General features: G+C 38.8%; 1 protein-coding gene across 1 annotated transcript in view; it reads left to right on the forward strand.

Annotated features, from left to right (window-relative positions):
• The window catches only part of DLG2 (discs large MAGUK scaffold protein 2), a 984,977-nt gene that overhangs the window by 149,183 nt on the left and 816,392 nt on the right, over positions 1-19,402 (forward strand). The window contains exon 6 of the mRNA XM_053935819.1: positions 15,932-16,006. Within this exon, the coding sequence (XP_053791794.1) occupies positions 15,932-16,006 (75 nt within the window). The remainder of the gene's footprint in view (positions 1-15,931; positions 16,007-19,402) is intronic.

Below are 19,402 nucleotides of genomic sequence, written 5' to 3' on the forward strand. Positions count from 1 at the left end.
TCTCATTGGAAAAACTACCAACTGGAGAAATTGGTCAGGACTCCAACATTGATTGTGCTAAATAGCAGTGAAATTTGCCATGCACTGGTGAAGGGAATGATTCGTGTTATAGCTTCTGTCTGAGACTCTCTCTGGCCTCAGGCCAGTTGTAGAGCTGCTGCTCTTAGGGCTGCTGCAGTTAGGAGGGGAAGAATTGCTAATTTGGTGATCTTTAAATTAACACCAGGACTCCTGGGCTTCTGATTCAGCCTGGGAACTACATTAAAATTCTGAGTGACTAAGGTATGCAGAACGTGCTTTCTGAAATTTGTATTAACTTCTCTTTCTGGATGAAGAAGGATTTATTCTGACATTTCATCTGTAATACAGATTTTAATCGCATATCCAGGATCTACAAGATTAGTAGTTTCTTTCTTTTTTTTTTTTTTAGTGTACCACAAAGCAACCTTTATAAAGAAACTGTCTCATGAGATTTTTCCCTCGTAGCATATACTTACTCAGATCACTTGAATCCTGCTGTTAACCTACTACGTAACCAGTAGGGATCCACAGGAACTGGGTTCAAGTGGTATAAGTGAGTTCTGGCTGTAAAGACATAATTTGCCTACTTCATCAATTGCCCTCTTGGCAGAAGTATTTATTTTGTAGCTTGTTTGGATGCAATATAGAACCTGAAAAGAAGAAAGAGACTATAACCATCAACAAGTACTCTCTAGTACACAATTTAAGATACATTAGGAGTAAATAAACCTTTCTCTATATTTATAAGAGCATGTGTGTGTTCATGTGTTCTCTGTGTAGGTGAGTAGAGCTCTAAATAGTCACTGGCTAAGTTTTGAAGATGCTGACATTACTAATGCAATGTTAACAGTCTGGTTAGATGCCTCCTTTCTTTATGTCTGCTCCAAAACTTGGAGCCATAGTGCTCTTGTTTTTCATAATCTCTACTCTTTGAATAAAAGAAAATAAACCAGTTACACTTTAAAAATTTTTTTAGTAATCTATTTTTCTTTATATATTTTGCTTTATAATATTTACGTTTCAAAAGAATTTAAGAAGTGTTTAAAAAGGTGCATAATGAAAAATTTTAAAAAATCAGAATATTTTCTAATGTTTTTAGCTTTTTCAGAAGCTTGCTTTTACAAATATTGAATGCAGCAGGATGTTGCAGGCTCTGGTTCTAAATATAGTGGCCTAATTAAACTCTCTGCTTTGGTTATCCAAGTGGAAGTACCTGGATACAGTGAAGACTTTAATGCCAGAAAGGAGCATTAAATTGTCCAGTGTAGGCTGCATTAAAAGACCATTCCATTTCACCCACTTACCTCATATTATTGGTTTTTGTATGACTTAAAAACAGATACCTTGGTAAAATTAGAGGAGAAGGAAGCAGTCAGCTGGACATATGATTTTCACATGGTGATCCACCGAACCACTGGTGTCACAGCAGGAAATAGTTGTTACTCTTCCTATATTAAGGCTTCTCAAGAGTCAGAGCTCATCACAGAGGTTATTTTTTACCACCTAAGTTGACTATGAGCAACTATAAAACATGTCTTTTCACCCCAGATGGCTGCTCCTCAATTTTTGTAGTTTTTGGGTTGAACATTTCTATAGTAGATTTCAGTCAGGATCATATGTACATATAAGAAGGCTGAAAGAACAGAGGAAAAAATAGAACTAAGCAGTATATGACCTCCAGAAATTAGAGCAAAAGGAGGTGTTGCTAATGATTTGAAAATCTTATTCTTGGGGAGAAAAAACGAATGGAAAAAGTATCTAGTTGGAGAAACAAAATTAAGCAGCTCAGCCTCTTTTTGGGATGTGGGATGGGTTGTTAATGGACATGAGGGACTGAATCTTTGAAGAAACACTAGAGACCCATTGACAGTCATCTGTTGCCAGTCATTGTGTGTTAGAAGCTATGACCAGGAGCCCTGGCAATCAAAATCAGCCTGTAGAAGTTTGAAGCTGGGGTCTGTATCCCCAAAAGCATGTCTTCCTTCTGTCTTGGGCTACAGGAGATTATAGGGGTAAAAAGTAGGTGACAGAATTTTAGGGATCAAACTGCTCAATTATGTATTAAGCTTGAGGAGCACATGTGCAAATCCTGCCCTGTTAAATGCTAATTGTCATATTTAATTGGAAGGAGGTGGCAGTCAAAAATTGGAGGAGTGCAGGAGGAAGCTTTTTGGTACACCGAGGGAGCTGGGTGAGTCACGTTCATGTAAGCATCCCCAAAGGGTTGAAACCCTCTGTTTTTCATATAAACTTTAAATAGGATCATGAATTCACTGGGATCATCTCACAAGAGTAGAGTTGCAAGTAGAAGCATTTACAGATCATGCGCTTAGAGACCAATTTCAAAATACATCTCCATATGCCAGTTTCAAGTCTCAGATGAAATTTTACAGCCAAGTCATTAGGTAATTATATGTATGAAATAATTCACACCTTACTAGATAAGCTTGAATCTATCAATTAGAAGAGAACAAACTGTTGGGTGCTTTACATCCAAGTGTTAAAATATCTGCTGATTTTAGAGTTGACTGAATTTACTTTTACCCAATAATGCTTAGAGCACAAGGGTGACTTATGTTGCACCACATTAATGGGTTAATTTCCTCTTAAAGAGATATTTAATTTGGAATGTTTGGAAGTTTCCTGTTTCATACAATCTATAGTTTAATAAACTTGTCTGACTGTTTGGCTACTGGACCAAACCTCAGTAGGGAGAAAACCTGCAGGTTCCAGCACAGCCTGTAAACTCAAATCAAGTTTGTTTTGTGCACATGTGTTTGCTCAGAGTGAGTTAAAGCCTTCGACACAGTTCTAAGTGCTCTGGAGACTTTCTTTTAAGATGTTGTATCCACAAGGACTTTAAGAGTTGGGGGAGGGTTGATTGCTCTCTGACCACATATCTGATTCACTATGGATTTTGTAATTTTGGTAGCAGTGACCTCATTTTGGCAAACTAATATGTGTCATTTACTGAGCGTCTCACTGCTCCAGCTATCACGGGAATATTAGGGTTATAACCTGAGTAATTTATGGAAGAGAGATGACTCTTAAATAATCTTTTATTTTATTAAAAACATATTTTAGCTCTGAGTGAGAATGAGAGATCCTCAGCAAAGCACCCAGGGGAGATTGTGCTGCCCAGTGTGTTGAAAAGGTGAATTGTAATGTATGGGTGTCTAGACATTTCCTCTTGTTGCTGTCAACAGTCCAGTTGGCTGTATTTTTTTTTTCCCAGTGAATAGAAGCATTGATTTTCCTCTCTCTTTGGCCAGAGCTTTCATTTGACATCTTTCCCCTTCTGAGTCTCTTTCTCTCTCCCTCCCTCTTTTTTTTCTTTCTCTCTTCCTCTATCTGGAAGAGAGAGAAGCCCGTAAGAGCTGACAGCAAGCTTTCTAACTCAGAATGATTCATGTAAAACACCTGAAAGTCAAGCTCTGCACCAGCTTCACTGCAAGAAAGGTAGGGCTGTGGGGGCTTAAGCAGTCTGTAAAACTCCAAGCAGAACATAGAGAACATGAGATAAATAGATTAAGTCTTTGAATCTGTCAATGATGCAAGAAAAGTTTGGGAGAGAATTTAAAGAGTGTTTAAGCTCTGTTATTAAAGGTGCTTTCTTTTAATTAAAAGTTTGATGTATTTTTCATATATGGGGAAAATAAAAGGTTTCCCTACAAAGCTTTGAATAATGTATACAATGTAGGGTTTTTTTTCCACGGGTGGTAAACTATAATTATATCACTATTGTGCTGACAGATCCACGTGCACGTGTGAATATACAAATCCCGGTTCTTTCCCCTGACTGATTATTTTCTGCTATAGCTAAAGTTCTCTTTATCCAGCTGTTATTTATATTCACTTCCCAAATCCAAATCTGACCCAGTAATTCTGAGCAATTGTAGCTGTGACGCACGAGTTCTCACACACACCTTCATGTTTCAATCATGCACTTCCAGCAATGTGTGTTTGTAGGAATCATGCTCTTAATAAAACCCCTTACGACCCAAAGCAGTTGTTTTGGCAGAGAAGTGACAGCACTGTGATAGATGGGCCCGATAGTTGTGTGTTTTGTGCTTGCTCTGAGTTAGTAGGGAAGAGGAGGGAGAGAGCGAGTGAAAGGGGGAGGAAAAAAAAAGACAGGGAAGGAGAGAGCGGGAGGGAGAGAGATTGAGAGAGAGAGAGCGAGAGAGAGGCTGAGAGAGAGAGAGAGAGAGAGAGAGACTTGGCAAGGGAAATCTTATGGGTATACTGAAACAGCAGATCAGAATTGTGAAACCAGAGCTAGGGCTGAAATGTGATGCTTTTGCTCTTTTGTGCTTGTTGTGGTTCTCATCTTCCCATTTAGAGGGCTGCATACCATTCAACAGCATATTTTGATCTCAGATTGAACAATGCAGCAATCAAGCCTGATAAGCCACCTGGAAGTTTTGCTTGAGACGATTTCTAGTGGGTTTACTGATCCCTGTGAGCATCATGACTGCCTTTAGCATTGTGGAGGAGGACTCGAGTTTCTTATGAGGGCCCCACTTGGAAAAGCCGGCTGTGCAGATTCAAGCCTCCGGTTCTGTTCATGCTATTCAAAAGCCTTTCCTCACCCTTGCTGATTTATTTTTATGATTTACATATACTCCTGTGGAGATTTACAGAATGGATTGTCTGTGCATTGTCACGACCAAGGTAGGACTGGAAACATTGCTGTTCTGTGTACATTTCTCTGCTATTTTTCTGTTCCTGTAATTAAATAGATTGAGCATGTACTATGTCAGGTTGCAAGATAAAGTGATGAATAAGCTTTGCTTCCACAAGCATTTTGTTCTCTTTATCTGTAGATTATGCAGTTTGTTTCTATATGACTTCCTAAATTATATGTTTTTTACTTATTTTTTACTAGCAGAATGAAAAGGATTTCATATTTTATCTTAGCCTATGCTTGTGTCTATTAATAACTCTAGCAACTAGAGCACTTTCAGAATACATCGTATACTGCACATATTTTCTCAGCTTACCAGTTTATTCTGTAAACTAAAGAATAATAAAGAAAGGGGCATTATATGTGTCCTAGGATTTTAAGGAGGCCAATCAGATGTAGTTTAGATAGTCATGGTGTTTCTGATTGGAGAGATGTAAGTTTCTTGTGGCTTATTGTGGCTTTTTTTTTGGGAAAAAACATACTTTGCCTCTCTAGGCCTGAAAAATAAAAATGCCTAGGTCCCAATTCAGCACTCTTATACTGATTTTAGATCTAGCTGGACTGTTTGGAAACAGTCCTACTAAATAATTTCTTCCAAACATGAATATAGACAATTTATTTTCCACAACAGCAGTATCAGGCTAAGGACCAGGGTTAGGGACACTTCCCAACCTAAAGATCTGGTGTAGGGATAAGCTGAATTTTTCCTTGAGACATCTTCAAACTTATCAAACTAACTTAATATTAAATGCCAGGGCAATGATAAGGGAACTCCCCTTCTGTTGCTACTGGGCAGGCAGCTCAGCGCGTGTTTGTAGCCACCTTTGCACATGGTGGTGGTGGGATTTGTAAGGAGCACTTAGCAGGGGACATCCAGCTTTAGGGTTCAGCAGAGTGCTCCCTGTTCTGCCTTACTTTTGATAAAATTCATCATTCCCACAGGACTTGCAAAATGCCTGGGGTGGCCAGAACACCTGAAGGCTGCACAAATGATAAGGCAAAGCAGGGGTTAGCACTGCTGTCATCACTGCTGTCATTTTTTTGCGTCACAGCTGCGCAGAATGGGGACACCCATCTATAACATGGAGAAGGGCAGGAAGATATACCCTGGGCACCCATGGACAGCAGAGGGGGGGCAGTGGGTGGCCACTGCAGAGAGCAGGGAGTGCAGTGGAGCCATGGAAACATATGCCATCTGTCATTCCCATCTTGCTGGTGGAGAAACCCATATGGGAAGAGAATAAGAGGTGAATGAGGCCACAGAGGGAGGATAAATTGGAGGAGGCTGTGGCCTCATTCACTTCCTGTTCTTTCCAGGTCCTCCTGGCTCCCACAAACTGTGCTGAATCTGAGACTATGTCCTCAATTAGCCCTGGAGCAGAGCAGGGGCACTTGTGGGTACCTGTTGATGCAATACCATTGAAAAGCGCTCAGCAATAGAAGTGCAGCACTGCTGAACAAAGCTGAGATGCAGGATCATGCTAAACATCAAGTTTTTACATGCCCTAATATTGCTTTCCAGTTCAAAAGGTTGAAAAGAAGAGATGTGATTAGCTCTAGTTCTGGGTGTCTTGTCGTGCAGTAGGGACCTGCAATTGCATTCGTGGTCAGCTAGAGACTTTGGGATGGAGGTGCGTAGAAATTGGATTTAGGGACGGGGAATAAGTCAAGTTTTAAGTTGGTATAATTGGAAAAGAACATGTCCCAGTACCTTTTTTTTTTAATACGTCAGGAGACATTACTTATTTATTTTATGAATTGGTGCTGAAAGTTTTCCACTGAATATTTTCCCAGAGCCTTCTGGGAAATAACAAACATGGATTCACTGCCAGCTCACTACTGCTGCTGCCTTGAGCAGGACTCCCAACTCCATCTACACACATTTTTCTTTCATCTTTTTTGTCTCTTGAATCCAACACTGAGTGTCTGAAATGATCTGAAAATCAAGCATGTGAGTGAGCCTCAAATATTCAACTCCAGGTATTTGGTCTTTGCTGCCAATGTTGGTGTTGGAATGAGATACAATGTGAATTGTACATGACTTTCTATTTGCAGGCATGTGGAAACAACATAATATCATATGTAATAGAGCTGAATAATGGCAAAAGTCTAGTTTCAGAACACTTTCATATTGCAACAGCTTGAAACCAAAGAAGTTAGTGATTTGCTCATCTTACTTTGTGCCATATTTAAATAGCTGGACTAGTGTTGTATTGGTCCATAATCTGATTTTACTGGATTAATTTTTATTGGAGTAACTCTCCTTCCTTTAAAGCACTAAATTTTTTTTATCTGTTCATGCCAATTTTCACTAGTATAATAAGAGCAGACCTTTTTCAGAAAATTTTTTATTTTAAAAAAAATCATTTTGATAAACATGAATTCTACAGAGCAACTGTGTGGTCATTTTTGACCTCAGATCTGTTAATTGTCTTTAATTGCTGTGTCGTTTGTCTGATTTATGCGGATTATTACCATTCCTTGTCTTGAAAAAGTGGGTCTTGATGTCAGAGGGAGTAAATGCATCAGGTTTATTCTTCAGATCTTAAGTAATAAAAAGGAAGTAAAAGATATATACTTTTTAAACGGAAAAAGATGAACACTGTTCAAAGAGTTGACATTTTTAACACTTGGTCATTAGTCTGGAATTTTTTGTATTTTCACATTATAGAAATTGACATAATGTTGTGGTGGAGTGAATGTGCCCTTGTACATTATGTTCAATGGATCTAGAGATCGGGCTTTGAACTTTGTGTGGTAAAACATGGCATCTAATAAAATTAATTTCTTATATACCTTGCCAAATCTTAAATCCTACTGATGTTTTTTCAGCCAAAATGTAAAGTATGTTTAAGATAGATTTCAGATATTAATTATTAATTATTAATTTGTACAAATTCTTCCTATTTTTATTTCCTTTGTTTTTCCATGTATTTCTGAACACAGGACTATAGAAATGCTGAATCAGTCAAAGACAGCTTCTTATGGTTGTCCTAGTTTATTTTAATTGATCATGTTTCCGGCATAGCATCTTTCCTTTACTGTCACATAAAGCATGTTAATTGGTGGCATTATTTTATCATTAGAAAGAATTCTGTATAAATTAAAGCTTAGGTTGAGCCGCCATCCCAGCGGGAGCACCAGGAGTTTTTGAAAGGAAAGAACATTCCCACTGTGCTTCCCAACAGTTGAAGGCAACGTGCTTTCCTCACCTGTAGGTACCAGCTCTCCTTCTATCCTTCTGCCTTTTACGGACTCATGAATACAACAGGAGCTACCACTAGTGAAAAAGAAAATAAATAGCTCGATGTTTCTCACTGTACAGGGGCTCACTGTAACACGGGTTGCTCCTCTGGAACCCCTAGTTCTTGGTATTAGGTGGTATAGAAAAGATGTTTAGCTTTCACTGGGGAAAAAGCCCCAGAGACTTTCTGGCACTAGTTGCTAGAAAGGAGAGCTCAGAGGTGGCAACTCTGCAGGCTTAAAACCTAGAAGGCCAGTGGCAAGGCTAGCTAAATACCTTCTCTCAGGAGAGAGATTTTAAAACTTCCTGGGCAATCTAGACTAGTGGTTTAGTATCCTTAACATCAGTAACATCCCTAAGAACTATCAGTGTTGAACTGTTTTGTTTGGGAGTTGTATTTTGAGGTTTGCTTAAGATCTCAGACCTGAATGCTTCTGTGTTTTGAGAAGTTGTACACATAGAAGAGACACCACTTAAATAATCCAAATTTATTCAAGTTCTCAGCACTGAGCACTGGCAGCAGTAGGATTCATGTGTCCCAGAACTATGTCTTTCCGTTTATAAAACAGAGAATTTGCCTTCAGAACTAGGGAGAACATTCAGCTTGAACTTGGTTTTTTAGCTACAAAAATAAATTCCTGTCCTCAAAATATTGAAAATTCTGCAACATTTACTTATTTTTAGAGATTCTTGTTGTTAGCTTCCAGTTGAGATTTACACCAGATTACTCACTAGACAGGTCTTACATTTAATTTGATTGTCACTGACCCCTGTGGAGGAATTAATTGAAAATATGATTATTCACGACTGGAAAATGGAAAAAAAAATTGTTGGTGGTTTGTTTTGTTTTGTTTTGGGTTTTGTTTGTGTTAATAAAAGGCTAGGTTCATTCCACTAGTGAAGAAGTTCAGCATTTTGTTTTCATTTTTGAAGCTTTTTTACAAATTCTGTGCTAGTCTAGTTTGAAAAATTAACAATCTCCTTTTATGGCTGCCCATCCAACACCTTTTCTAAGAATTTGATTCACACATTTAAAACAATGAAATAAAGACAGAAGGAACCCCCCTTATTTTATATTGGTGCTGGGAAGAAAAGCAGTAAGCTTGTTGATGTTGTTAACCCATCCTAAAGTTGCATGTGTACAATTTTGAATGACAAGGTTGCCAGGAGCCAGCAACATCTGTCTATCCTATTTTCTTCTGCTCATCCAGCCATTTATATGGAACAGGGGACACCACTGTGTGCACTTTAGGCAAAATGCTGAACAGATGTGTGATCAGAACTCACAGTATGCATGATGGTCATGGAAAATAAGAAGTTACAGTGGTCAGTGACAGGACAAACATCTGGCTTATACCCTGGGTGTCCTATGACTTTTCTGTAGGTCTCTCCCACTCCACACACTCATCACCCCATTTTATAGCATGAAGTTATGAGTAAAGCAGAGGAGAGCTACAAAATTTGTCTGGCTAGTTCACTTTGAAACTACATTAAATATATCATTATAAATCCCTGTTGATAGTATGCTGTGTTTGGGAAATGTAGGAGCAGGTCTTGTATCCCAGTAGAATACTGTGGATTTTCCAAGTGATAAGGAAAACATCATTCAGTATTCAACCTACAAAACTGGCTCCCAAAACCAGCTCAGTGATCTGGAGGGTGTTTTTAGGACATGCCTGAAGAATGGAAAAATGTGGAGATGGCACCACTGGGGTGACCTCGCTGTTTGAGCCTCTCTGATTTAGAGTGGCAGCAGAAGCAGTTCTAAGATGCTCTAGAAGTGCAGAATGGTCCATGAGATCAGGTCATCTGCTGGAGATGAGGAGCAGGTCCACACACTGTGTGCCAGCTGCTGGTCCCTCTTTGCAGATTAATCCACTAGAAGGTTCAGATGAATTATTGATTATTTGGGCCTGATACTAATGAAAATAGCTAATAGTTAGAATATTTATTTATGCTGAGGTGACTTTGTCGTAGGCCTGTTCTCCCATCCCTTCTCCCCTGTATGATTATGTTAATCTGAAAAATACTCAATACAGAGTATTTAAAAAAGGCATATGCTCAAAGAATGAGGTTCAGTTTGTTTTGTGGGACTTCCTGAAAAATAAGCTGTATGTGTCTGAGAGGCTGTAGATCAGTCCCAAAATTATGAAATTATAAAGCTTGATATAGCTACTGAGGTTAACCAATGCCTCAGGTGTTACAAACTACTATAATCTTATCAAAACTAACAGAGCTGTAGAGAGGATTTGATTTAAATGTAGCTGGATATGAAAGAAACAAAAAAAACCCACATTTTTTGGACTGCATATTGTTAATAGATCTGGGCAACATTTGTTGTTTTTTCTTTCCAAGACTCCAGGCTTTGAATCATTGCAGTTTAGAGTCATAAACTGGGTAGCTAAGTTTTTTTTTTTGTGCTGAATTTCCTGGCCATAACAAACTGAAAACAATGGAAACATAATGATTTCCCCCCCAGAGATTCATATTTAGCAAAAATCAAAATCTTTTTCTATAGTCATTATTAGGTGCTGATGAGCACTTCAAACTGTGGTGTTTTCCTGCCAGACCCTAAAAGTGTAATAGTGCTGAATCCATAAAATTTACATGTAATTTAGTAAAGTCTATTCTAAAGTGGTACTTGAGGACAGCTTTGATGACTGTGGGTTGGCTGCTGGTTAAACTACACAGGCTTAGAAGAGTAGGAAGATCCTTTTCATTGATTACCATTGATCTTAACTGGAGAACATGCTCAGGGATGTTTGACAGATGGGGAGTGTATCTGAGTATTTCACATCTTTATTTACCAATGTTAAATTTTGGAACAAATATTGTGAGCCTCTAGCATTTGGATTTTAGACATTATGAATGTAAACTGATGAGACACATGTTGTGTTTTCTAGAAAAATAAAATCATTTGGGGGGGGGAATTTCAAGAAAATTACACAGAACAAACCAATGTGCACTGCATATGTAATGTCTGGTAATTATATCTTGTCAAAAGCTCAACTTTTTCCTCCTTTATTCTTTAGAAATGTGATAATAGTCCCTTTTCCCTTGTAGTTAATTATAAATTTCAGGAAGAATTAAGTCTGTAAAATTTCTTCTTCCCTTCTTCCCCCTCCCTTGGTCTCTATGGCAGCAGCAGGAATGGAAGGGAATTACTTTGATCTCCATTTCTGGGCGACACTTCATTTCTTCTGAGCCCTGACCTTGTTTAGTGCAACTGAAATTTTCAATAGATTTCATTAGATTATAATTTGGTGATTTTAGAGAGATGTCTTCATTGAGACTGGTTATGAGCTATTAAAGGAGAAGGGTGATTTTTTTTTTTTTTCATAAATCTATGAAGAGCTCTGTAAACTGAGGGCAGAAAATGTTCAATTAACAGCTCAGGCAGATATGTCTGGGTTCAATACTGCACAGCAGTGGAGAGCTGCAGAGGTGAGGCAAGGTGGAAGAAGACACTGAGCAAGAAAAAGGAAACAAGAGGGCTTGATGCTGCCTCAATAATAGTGCTGCTTAATGATAGCCGAGCTATATACATCCTTAGCAGGTCCTTTTTCTGATATTTGGAGGACCTGGGTGAAGGTGGGAAGATAATTTCCCAGTGCCAAGGTGAGCTGCATTTTTGTGCATTTCGCATAGCTGGAAAAGCAGAAAAGATCTGTCTTATGGCTCTTTTCTCAACATAAATGTGTATTTCTTTTCTATGTTAATCTGTTTGATACTGCTGTGCAAATTTCTTTCTGTGTCCATTTCTTTCTTTGTCCACCTGGTGCAAGACTTCTGGAAAATGAGAAGATATGTGCAGTCAAGGAGAACGGAATGGTTATTTACGAGTGAATCATTAGGCCAGGGGTATGGCCTGGTATGTTGTTATATTTTGCTCAGTCTGAGACCTCTAGTTGAGATCTACAATTTTCATGTCTCCGAAGCATCAGAGAAGGTAATTTGGAAGGATGTGTAGGAGTAGCTGAGAATGTTCCACTGGGATTGACTTCAGCCAATGCTTTTGTACTAGAGACCTCACTCAAGGATTTGTATACAATTTTTTTTTATTTGTATTCCTAGCCATTTCAGTGGATACAAATGGAATATGACCTGTGACTTCTTTTGACTTTCATCAGCAATATCTTCTCAGAGAAAGAATATTGAGTCAGATCTTAGAGAGTCCTGCAGTTCAATGATCCCTGAACCTTTATATTCCTAAATATCCTCTCTGGATTTTGTTCCATCTTCCTGCAGAGCTAAGATCTGCCTCTGAATGTGTCTCCAAACAGAATCATGTTAATATTTGGCCATCCAAATTTGGTATTGATATTGGTATTTTATGTATATAAAAATCTGTCCCTGCCTATGAGAAAGTGGCAATAAGATATATCTACTTGCTCTTGAAGTCACTCAACAAAAAAGAGGAGTATTTCCTTGAAATCTTACCCAGAGCTTGCTGAGGTGCAGTTGCATCTCTGTCTCCTGAAACCTCTCTTGTGCAGTGCTACAAAGCTCTCACCTTCCAGTTCAATATTCCGTGTGCAGTTATTTCCCTCTGCAATATTGCTGTGGGCAGTGATGCGCTACCACTCTGCATTGTGTTAATGTATTTCCAAATACATTATACTGATGCTCCTAAATAGTGCTGGTAGCAGTCAGTTATTTTAACACCTGACTGAGAAAAGCATGTAAGAAAAAAGCTTGCTTAAGGGTTGCTTGCTAGGAAGGCAGGTGTTGTGCATGGACTCTAAAGGGTTTGCAGCCTTGTTTTTTTGTTTCCTGAGATTGGAGCCTTTCTGTCAGCTGGTTACCCCTGGGGTCTGCATTTCTGGAGGTTTGATAAACCTACAGGTTTTGGAAGGAATTACATGTGTCAGGGCCTCCAGAGAAGAAACTGCACAGTCTCTAGCTGATTGTGGTGGTAGCGTCTCTATCTGACTTTTTTATCACTTCATTGCTTCCTGATAAATTGCTGTGCAATTTATCAAGCATTTGAAGTGTTAACCCAGAAAAAAAGCTGTGAATGATGCTGAATTCAGCAATGAGAAGGAAATTATTCTTTTGTATCCCAAGGTCTCTTTAGACAAAAATTACACAAACTGAAGATCTTATTGTGTATTTTGAAGGCTTTGATTTCAGTAAGCTGTGATAAAGTCTCTGCCTGGATGGCTGTATCTATCAACTGTGTCTATCACTGTTGGAGCTGTCTCAAGGGTGAAGCTTAGTGCAGGAGGCTGAGTATCCTCAAAGAAAAGGGAGTAGAGCAAGACTCTGGAAATCACTCATTCATGAGCTATGGAGAAACAGCCCCTCTCTTTCCATTAAAGATAAAGAAAACTTTTATTGGAACATATTCTCCCAAACATCAGGGCAAGGTATATTTGCATACGACTGTTGGCAAACATGAAAAACAAACCTGAGGTTCTTCTGTCCTTCCTTGAGGGCTGTCTGAAGAAAGGCAGTTTTAAACTATGGATTCTCATCACTTTTGAGATTTTTACCTTTTCAGTGTAGTGGTGGGCCAAGGTCTATAGTTTTTTTGGTTACTAAACTCCTAAGCTGAGGAAAATGTTAGCAGTAATAATCAAATTGAATTAATTCCTTCTACAGCTTGTAAATATTTGCCAATGTATTTATTCCTATGCTTACTTGTATTGCCTATGACTGCAGAATACTTTATGTAGTGTTGACTTTTTGGCTATTTTTTAAAATTGGTTTCTCTAGATGTGACATGTTGGAGCTCTTGGCTATTAAAAAACCCTGAGCATTTAGGAAGGAAAGTGTTACCAGCAGCTGATATACAACCTTATATTGAAGACTTATTTCAACTAGGTGAGGGTTTAAGATATGAAAGGTGTGACAAGCATTGTTTTTTACACAAGACAGAAAGAAGTGATCATTCAAATAAGAAATAAGCTGTAATTTTCAAAAATAATCCAACTCTAAATCCCCAAAAAGCTGTAGAAGAAAGGCTCTCAGTCCTTGCCCTTGAACTACATGCATTTTACAGACAGTACCAGTGCAGTGTCATGTTACCAGCACAGTAATTCAAATATCCAGCTGTACAAGGCCAAATGCTGCAGGTCACCCTAAATCCCAGAGGAACAACCAGCACAGCTCTTGCCCTGAAAAATTGGGAACTCTGTAGAACTGCTGCCTCTGAGCAATTCCCAGTTACTGCTGTGTCTTTGACCTTTGAATATGCACAAGTGCCAGGGGATTCTAGGCCTTGGGACAATTTAGGTATGAATCTCAAAGACAAGAGTACTTGAAGAGAATAAGCCCCTCCTGCTGTGTGATTCGGAACTTTTAATTTGCAAAACTTTTAATTTTTAAGAGGTTAAAAATGTGAGGAGTCTTTTTGAAGAGTCTCCTGACAAAGTTATACATGTTTTCCTCTGTAAGATCAGGCTTTTCAATCAGAAAAATGTTTTCAGTCCAAAGCACATTATTAATTTCTTTGCCTTTAACTTGCCTTGGAATAAAGAAGGAAAGTGTACAATTGTTAAAGTAAAAAATAATTACTAGTGTTTCTTGACATCTTTTTAATCATAATTCATTTATAGTTTTATAATTTTGATAGGATTACACTGTTTGCTGTTGCATTCATCCCTTCCTTACAGGAGATAACACACACCTGCAGGATTCTGGTGCCATAGTAGTAGATAGTAGTGACTTTTTCAAATCCTTTTAAACAGGACATTCTAAACTTTCATCTAAAAATACAATGAACCTTGCTTGCTAGCTGTTTTTCTGAATATTTCTTGAAGTTGTCTAATTGAAAATGTTAAAGATAACCAGTGTTAAGTTGTGGAGAATACAAAGTTTAATCTGATATCCACATTTTTTCTTTTTTTTTTTTTTTTTTACTCATAAAAGTAGTACTGCACTGCTTTACAAATGTTAACTTTTTTTGGAGATTAAGAATAAAGCACTAGTAGTTTTAAAATTAGACTCAACTGAAAATTGTGTGAAATCTAATCATTAGTGTTTGCAGAGTTTTTTCTCCTTTACTCTCAGCATGGGGAAAAGAAAGGTGCAATGTAGCTGCTTGTGATATATTGGGCTTAAATCAAAATAAAAAGAAGAAAGCTTTTTTTTTCCACTACTTCCAGCTTCAGGAAAATACCTGGTTACAAGAGTCCTCCAATTCAGGGAGCTAAATAATAGTTTGACTCTTATGTGAAATGCTGAGAGTAATGGTGGCAGACACCAGAATTTATTCTGAACTTTTCTTCAGGGAGTCTGACCCAATCTGCTGTGCAATTCATTCTGATGGGCTCCAAACCTTGGCTGAAATGTAATTGAATCACAGCAAATGCAAGGGAAATTACAGGAAGATCGGCCTGAAGGCCTGATGGTTGCATCTTGCACTGCCATGTAGAATGTTAGACTTTAAATTAACCCCTCACTCTTTTTGCTCTGCAAAGTTTCAGGGAACTGCAGGAGTCTTGGGTAACTGCTCAAGTTCTCCAGGGACCCACCTGGGGAGCAAGCAGAACATTCTGCTCAGAAAAGAAACATGCCCTAAAAGTTTGGGTCATACTTACTCTTCCTAGAAAATAGCCCTTATGGATGTTTCAGACTGCATCTATCACTGGGTCAAAGAGGACATAGTGGAAAAAATGCAGCCTGTCATGAAATGGGGGCAAAAAGCCAATCTCTACCTCCTGACTAACGCTCCGCCGTTCTCTGAATGCTCCACTGTGGAGGGAAGGCAGATGGCACATGCCTGGGGTTGAGAGTGGATGTATTTCCATCCACGTAATCCAGAACTTCAATGCAAAATTAATAGACAACTCATGAGGCCTTTTTGGTCCTGAAAACTTCAGATTATTCTTCCTACATGACAGTGGAAAATGGCTTTGTGAGGTGTGATGACTACGAGCAAACTCCTAGATGTTCCCTATGGAATTGAGCCCATTGCGCCTAGTGATTGCAGCACGTACTGTGTTGTGTATAATGCCCTTTTCACTTATTTGCAGCAGAGCCATGGCAGATGCCCATCTCACAAATGCTCAGTCGAAACACCTGCCTGGATACCCATTCAGCACTCTACCGTAAGTTTGAGCCTTTTAATACAAAGATTTGAGGGACTGAATGGTAAGTCTCTGTGCTTGGAGCAGCCCTGGGCGGGCAAACATAATTAAGGCATTTGAGAAAGAACACTAATGAGTCTTAAGTCTAGACCAAGCTCCTTGGGAAGTCTAAACTGCTGATGTGTTGCGTTGTGGCTTAGCTGTGCTTCTCCAGAAGTTCAGACTCTTTAGGAATTTAATGCATTCAACTTGGAGCAGTGGGGATCAGTGAAAAGCATGGTATAGGGTGATGATGGAGTGCGGAGTTACTGTTGATTTTTGTAACTGGGCCCCAGCTGAGTGTGGTGACTGGGAGCCGTCCAGATCCAGGTGGTGATGCAGGGAAGAGGAGATGCATCTTTCCTTTTTCACATTCTCATGGAAGAAAGACTGATGATTCCATGTGCTTTACAGACTATTAAGTGGGAATTTGCCCAGCATAGGTAACAACAGCTTTTGGGATGATGGATAATGAGTAAAACTTGGTCTGCTGAGTTTATAGGAAATTTTTGCTGTAAATTGCTTTCCTCCTCTTGCAAATTAGATGACTTCAGTGAGATTTGCTTTTAACTATCAAAGACAGAGTAATATTTGAGAAGAAAAAAACCTAACTGCGGTAAAGTTGACACTGCTTTGATTTATATCTTGTCTGAGCATGCATTGCAGATAGAGCCAAATCTTTGGGTGTTGGAAGTTAGAGGGCTGACTAATAGAGCTATGATGATTTATTGCACCTAAGGAATTGGCAAGATTTCACTGACATTTCCGTTGGCTCTGGACCACAGCATGATGTTGGTCCACAGCTATCAGCTTGTCACTTTTTATGAGTAGATGAATGAGAAACAAATTCAAGTTGTCACTCTCCCTCAGTCTCTCACTAATCTTGCAAGTGATTGTAAGCTCTGGGTTTTTGATTGTCTTTATATTATGTTAAAATTATTTATGTTATTGTTTATCTGTATGATGAGACCCGCTTAAAAATATCGATTGAACAGTTGAGCTATCCAGTTTTTTACCAGGTGAGGATCAAGGCCAGTGACTTATTAACTCATTCTAATTATTAGTTTCCATTTTCAAAGACTTTGGACTCACTTTGTGGTGTGGTTTATGTTGTTTTGTGTTTATATTAAGAGGGTTGCAGTATGAGCACAAGAATGGTAATGTGAGGCTTTGAGAACTGGAACTTTTTAATCAGACCTGCAACATCATGACCTGACTTTTTACATAGTGGCTTAAAATGCCTTGGGCATTTTTTAGTATACTTGTTTATTAAACCGTAAAAAACAAGTGTTTTGAGTATTCTTTGCTTGTCTTTTGTTAGATATCTGTGTCACAAAAAATGGTAAACTGAGGATTGAACTTTGTTGTCTTGCTAAGCATGACAAATTGTCTAAGATCAGAATAACTTCAGGTGTTATTTTTTAAAAACTGTTACAGTGGAAACTGATATTGGGACCAATACTAGTTGATATCTTAATCAACAACATGACAGTGGGATTGAGTGTACTTCCAGCAAATTTGCAGATAACACCAAGCTGAATGGTGCAGTTGTTATGCTGGAGGGAGGAGATGCCATCCAGAGGGACTGTCACAGGCTAGAGATGTGCACCAATGTGAACCTCATTAAAATTAACAAGGCCAAGTGTAAGGTGCTGCACCTGAGTCAAGATAATCACCAGTGTCAGCACATACTGTGAGATGTGAGATAAATTAATTGAGAGCAGCCCTGAGGAGAAGGATTTGGGGGTACTGGTGGATAAAAAAACTGGACACGAACTGACAATGCACATTCCCAGCCCAGAATGCCAATTGTATCCTGGGCTTCATCCAAAGCAGCATGGCCAGCAGAGTGAGGGAGGGGATTCTGCCCCTTAGCTCTGCTGTGATGAGACCCCACCTGGAGTGCTGTATCCAGCTCTGGGATCCCAGCTTAAGAAGGATGTGGACCTGTTAGAGCAGGTCCAGAGGGGGCCAAGGAAATGGTCAGAAGGCTGGAACACCTCTTCAGCAAAGACAGTGTCTGTTTGCCCTGGAGAAGAGAGGCCTTATTGTGGCCTTTCCCCATTTAATGGAGGCGTATAAGGAAGACAGGGACAAACTTTTTAGTAGGATCTTTAACGACAGGACAAGGGGTCATATTTTTAAGCTGAAAGAGGGTAGAGTTAGATTGGATATAAAAAAGGAATTCTTTACTATGAGGTTGGTGAGACACTGAAACAGGTTGCCCAGAGAAGCTGTGGATGCTTCATGCCTGGAAGTGCTCAAGATTAGGCTGTATGAGACTTTGGGCAAGCTGCTCTAGTGAAAGGCATTCCTGCCCATGGGTGGGACTAGGTGGTCTTTTAAGGTCTTTTCTAACCTGGACAATTCTGAGTCTATGAAAAAAAAAAAAAAAAAGCAACAACCCAACTTTCTATTAGAATATATTTCATCCATTCACTTGGTTGCTATTTTTTTTTTTTGATTCTAGAGTATAACATGTGATCCTTGAGGTAATTGCCTACTTGAAGCTTGTTATTATCTATATTTTTTCTTGATTATAGAAGCTGAATGGAGTGAAGGCAAATAAGTTGTAATTCCCAAGTACCTTCTGCTTCTTTTTTATCAAACAGTATTCTACACAGCCAAACAGATTTTTCCGTCTGTCTTATCTGTATCACATATTTATAGGCACATTTTACTATACTTGAGTAGACTTATTTTCCTGGGAGACTAATGCAGACAGTTAGAGAAAATTAAATCAGACAGAAATTAACTTCTAAGTGGTCGATATTTTTCCCTATCTTTTTTTCAACTGTGTTTTTTAGCTGACTTGCCTTTATCACAGAAAAATATCTGTGAAACATCAGCATTTTGATAGAAAGCTGATTAATGAAATGAAAACTTCTAGTGACACATCAAAGCATATTGCTTCCTATAAAAGTCTTTTAGGGTAAAAAAAAAAAGCAGACATCTGGCCAGTTGTGACAACTCTATTAGATGACAACAGCATGTGTTTGGATGTCTCTCAACAGTGGTGGAGGGAACAGTGTCGAACAACGAAGAAATAACAAACTGCTAGAAAAAGTATCCTGTTTCATCAATGGTGCTGTCTGTGTCACTGAGGATGGCATGTGTCTGGACCCTCCTTTTTCAGCATTTTTTGTAAAAAGCAGTGTTCTCTCTTGGGAGTGCCTTTTGCATATAATGCAAGAACCAGGAGATCTGGTATCATTGCTGTTATGGAACAGTCTGAATTTTGCCATCCCTAATTTACCATCCTGTTTGAATTTATTGATGAGTCTTTCAGTTAAGGTTCTCAATTCTGTTTGGCAACTCACCATCTGCAAAAGAGGCCATAAGTGCATACTGACTTTCTGTGCCTTCACAATGTCCTTA

Source organism: Vidua chalybeata, chromosome 2 (genome assembly GCF_026979565.1).
Source record: "Vidua chalybeata isolate OUT-0048 chromosome 2, bVidCha1 merged haplotype, whole genome shotgun sequence".
Classification (NCBI taxonomy): domain Eukaryota; kingdom Metazoa; phylum Chordata; class Aves; order Passeriformes; family Viduidae; genus Vidua; species Vidua chalybeata.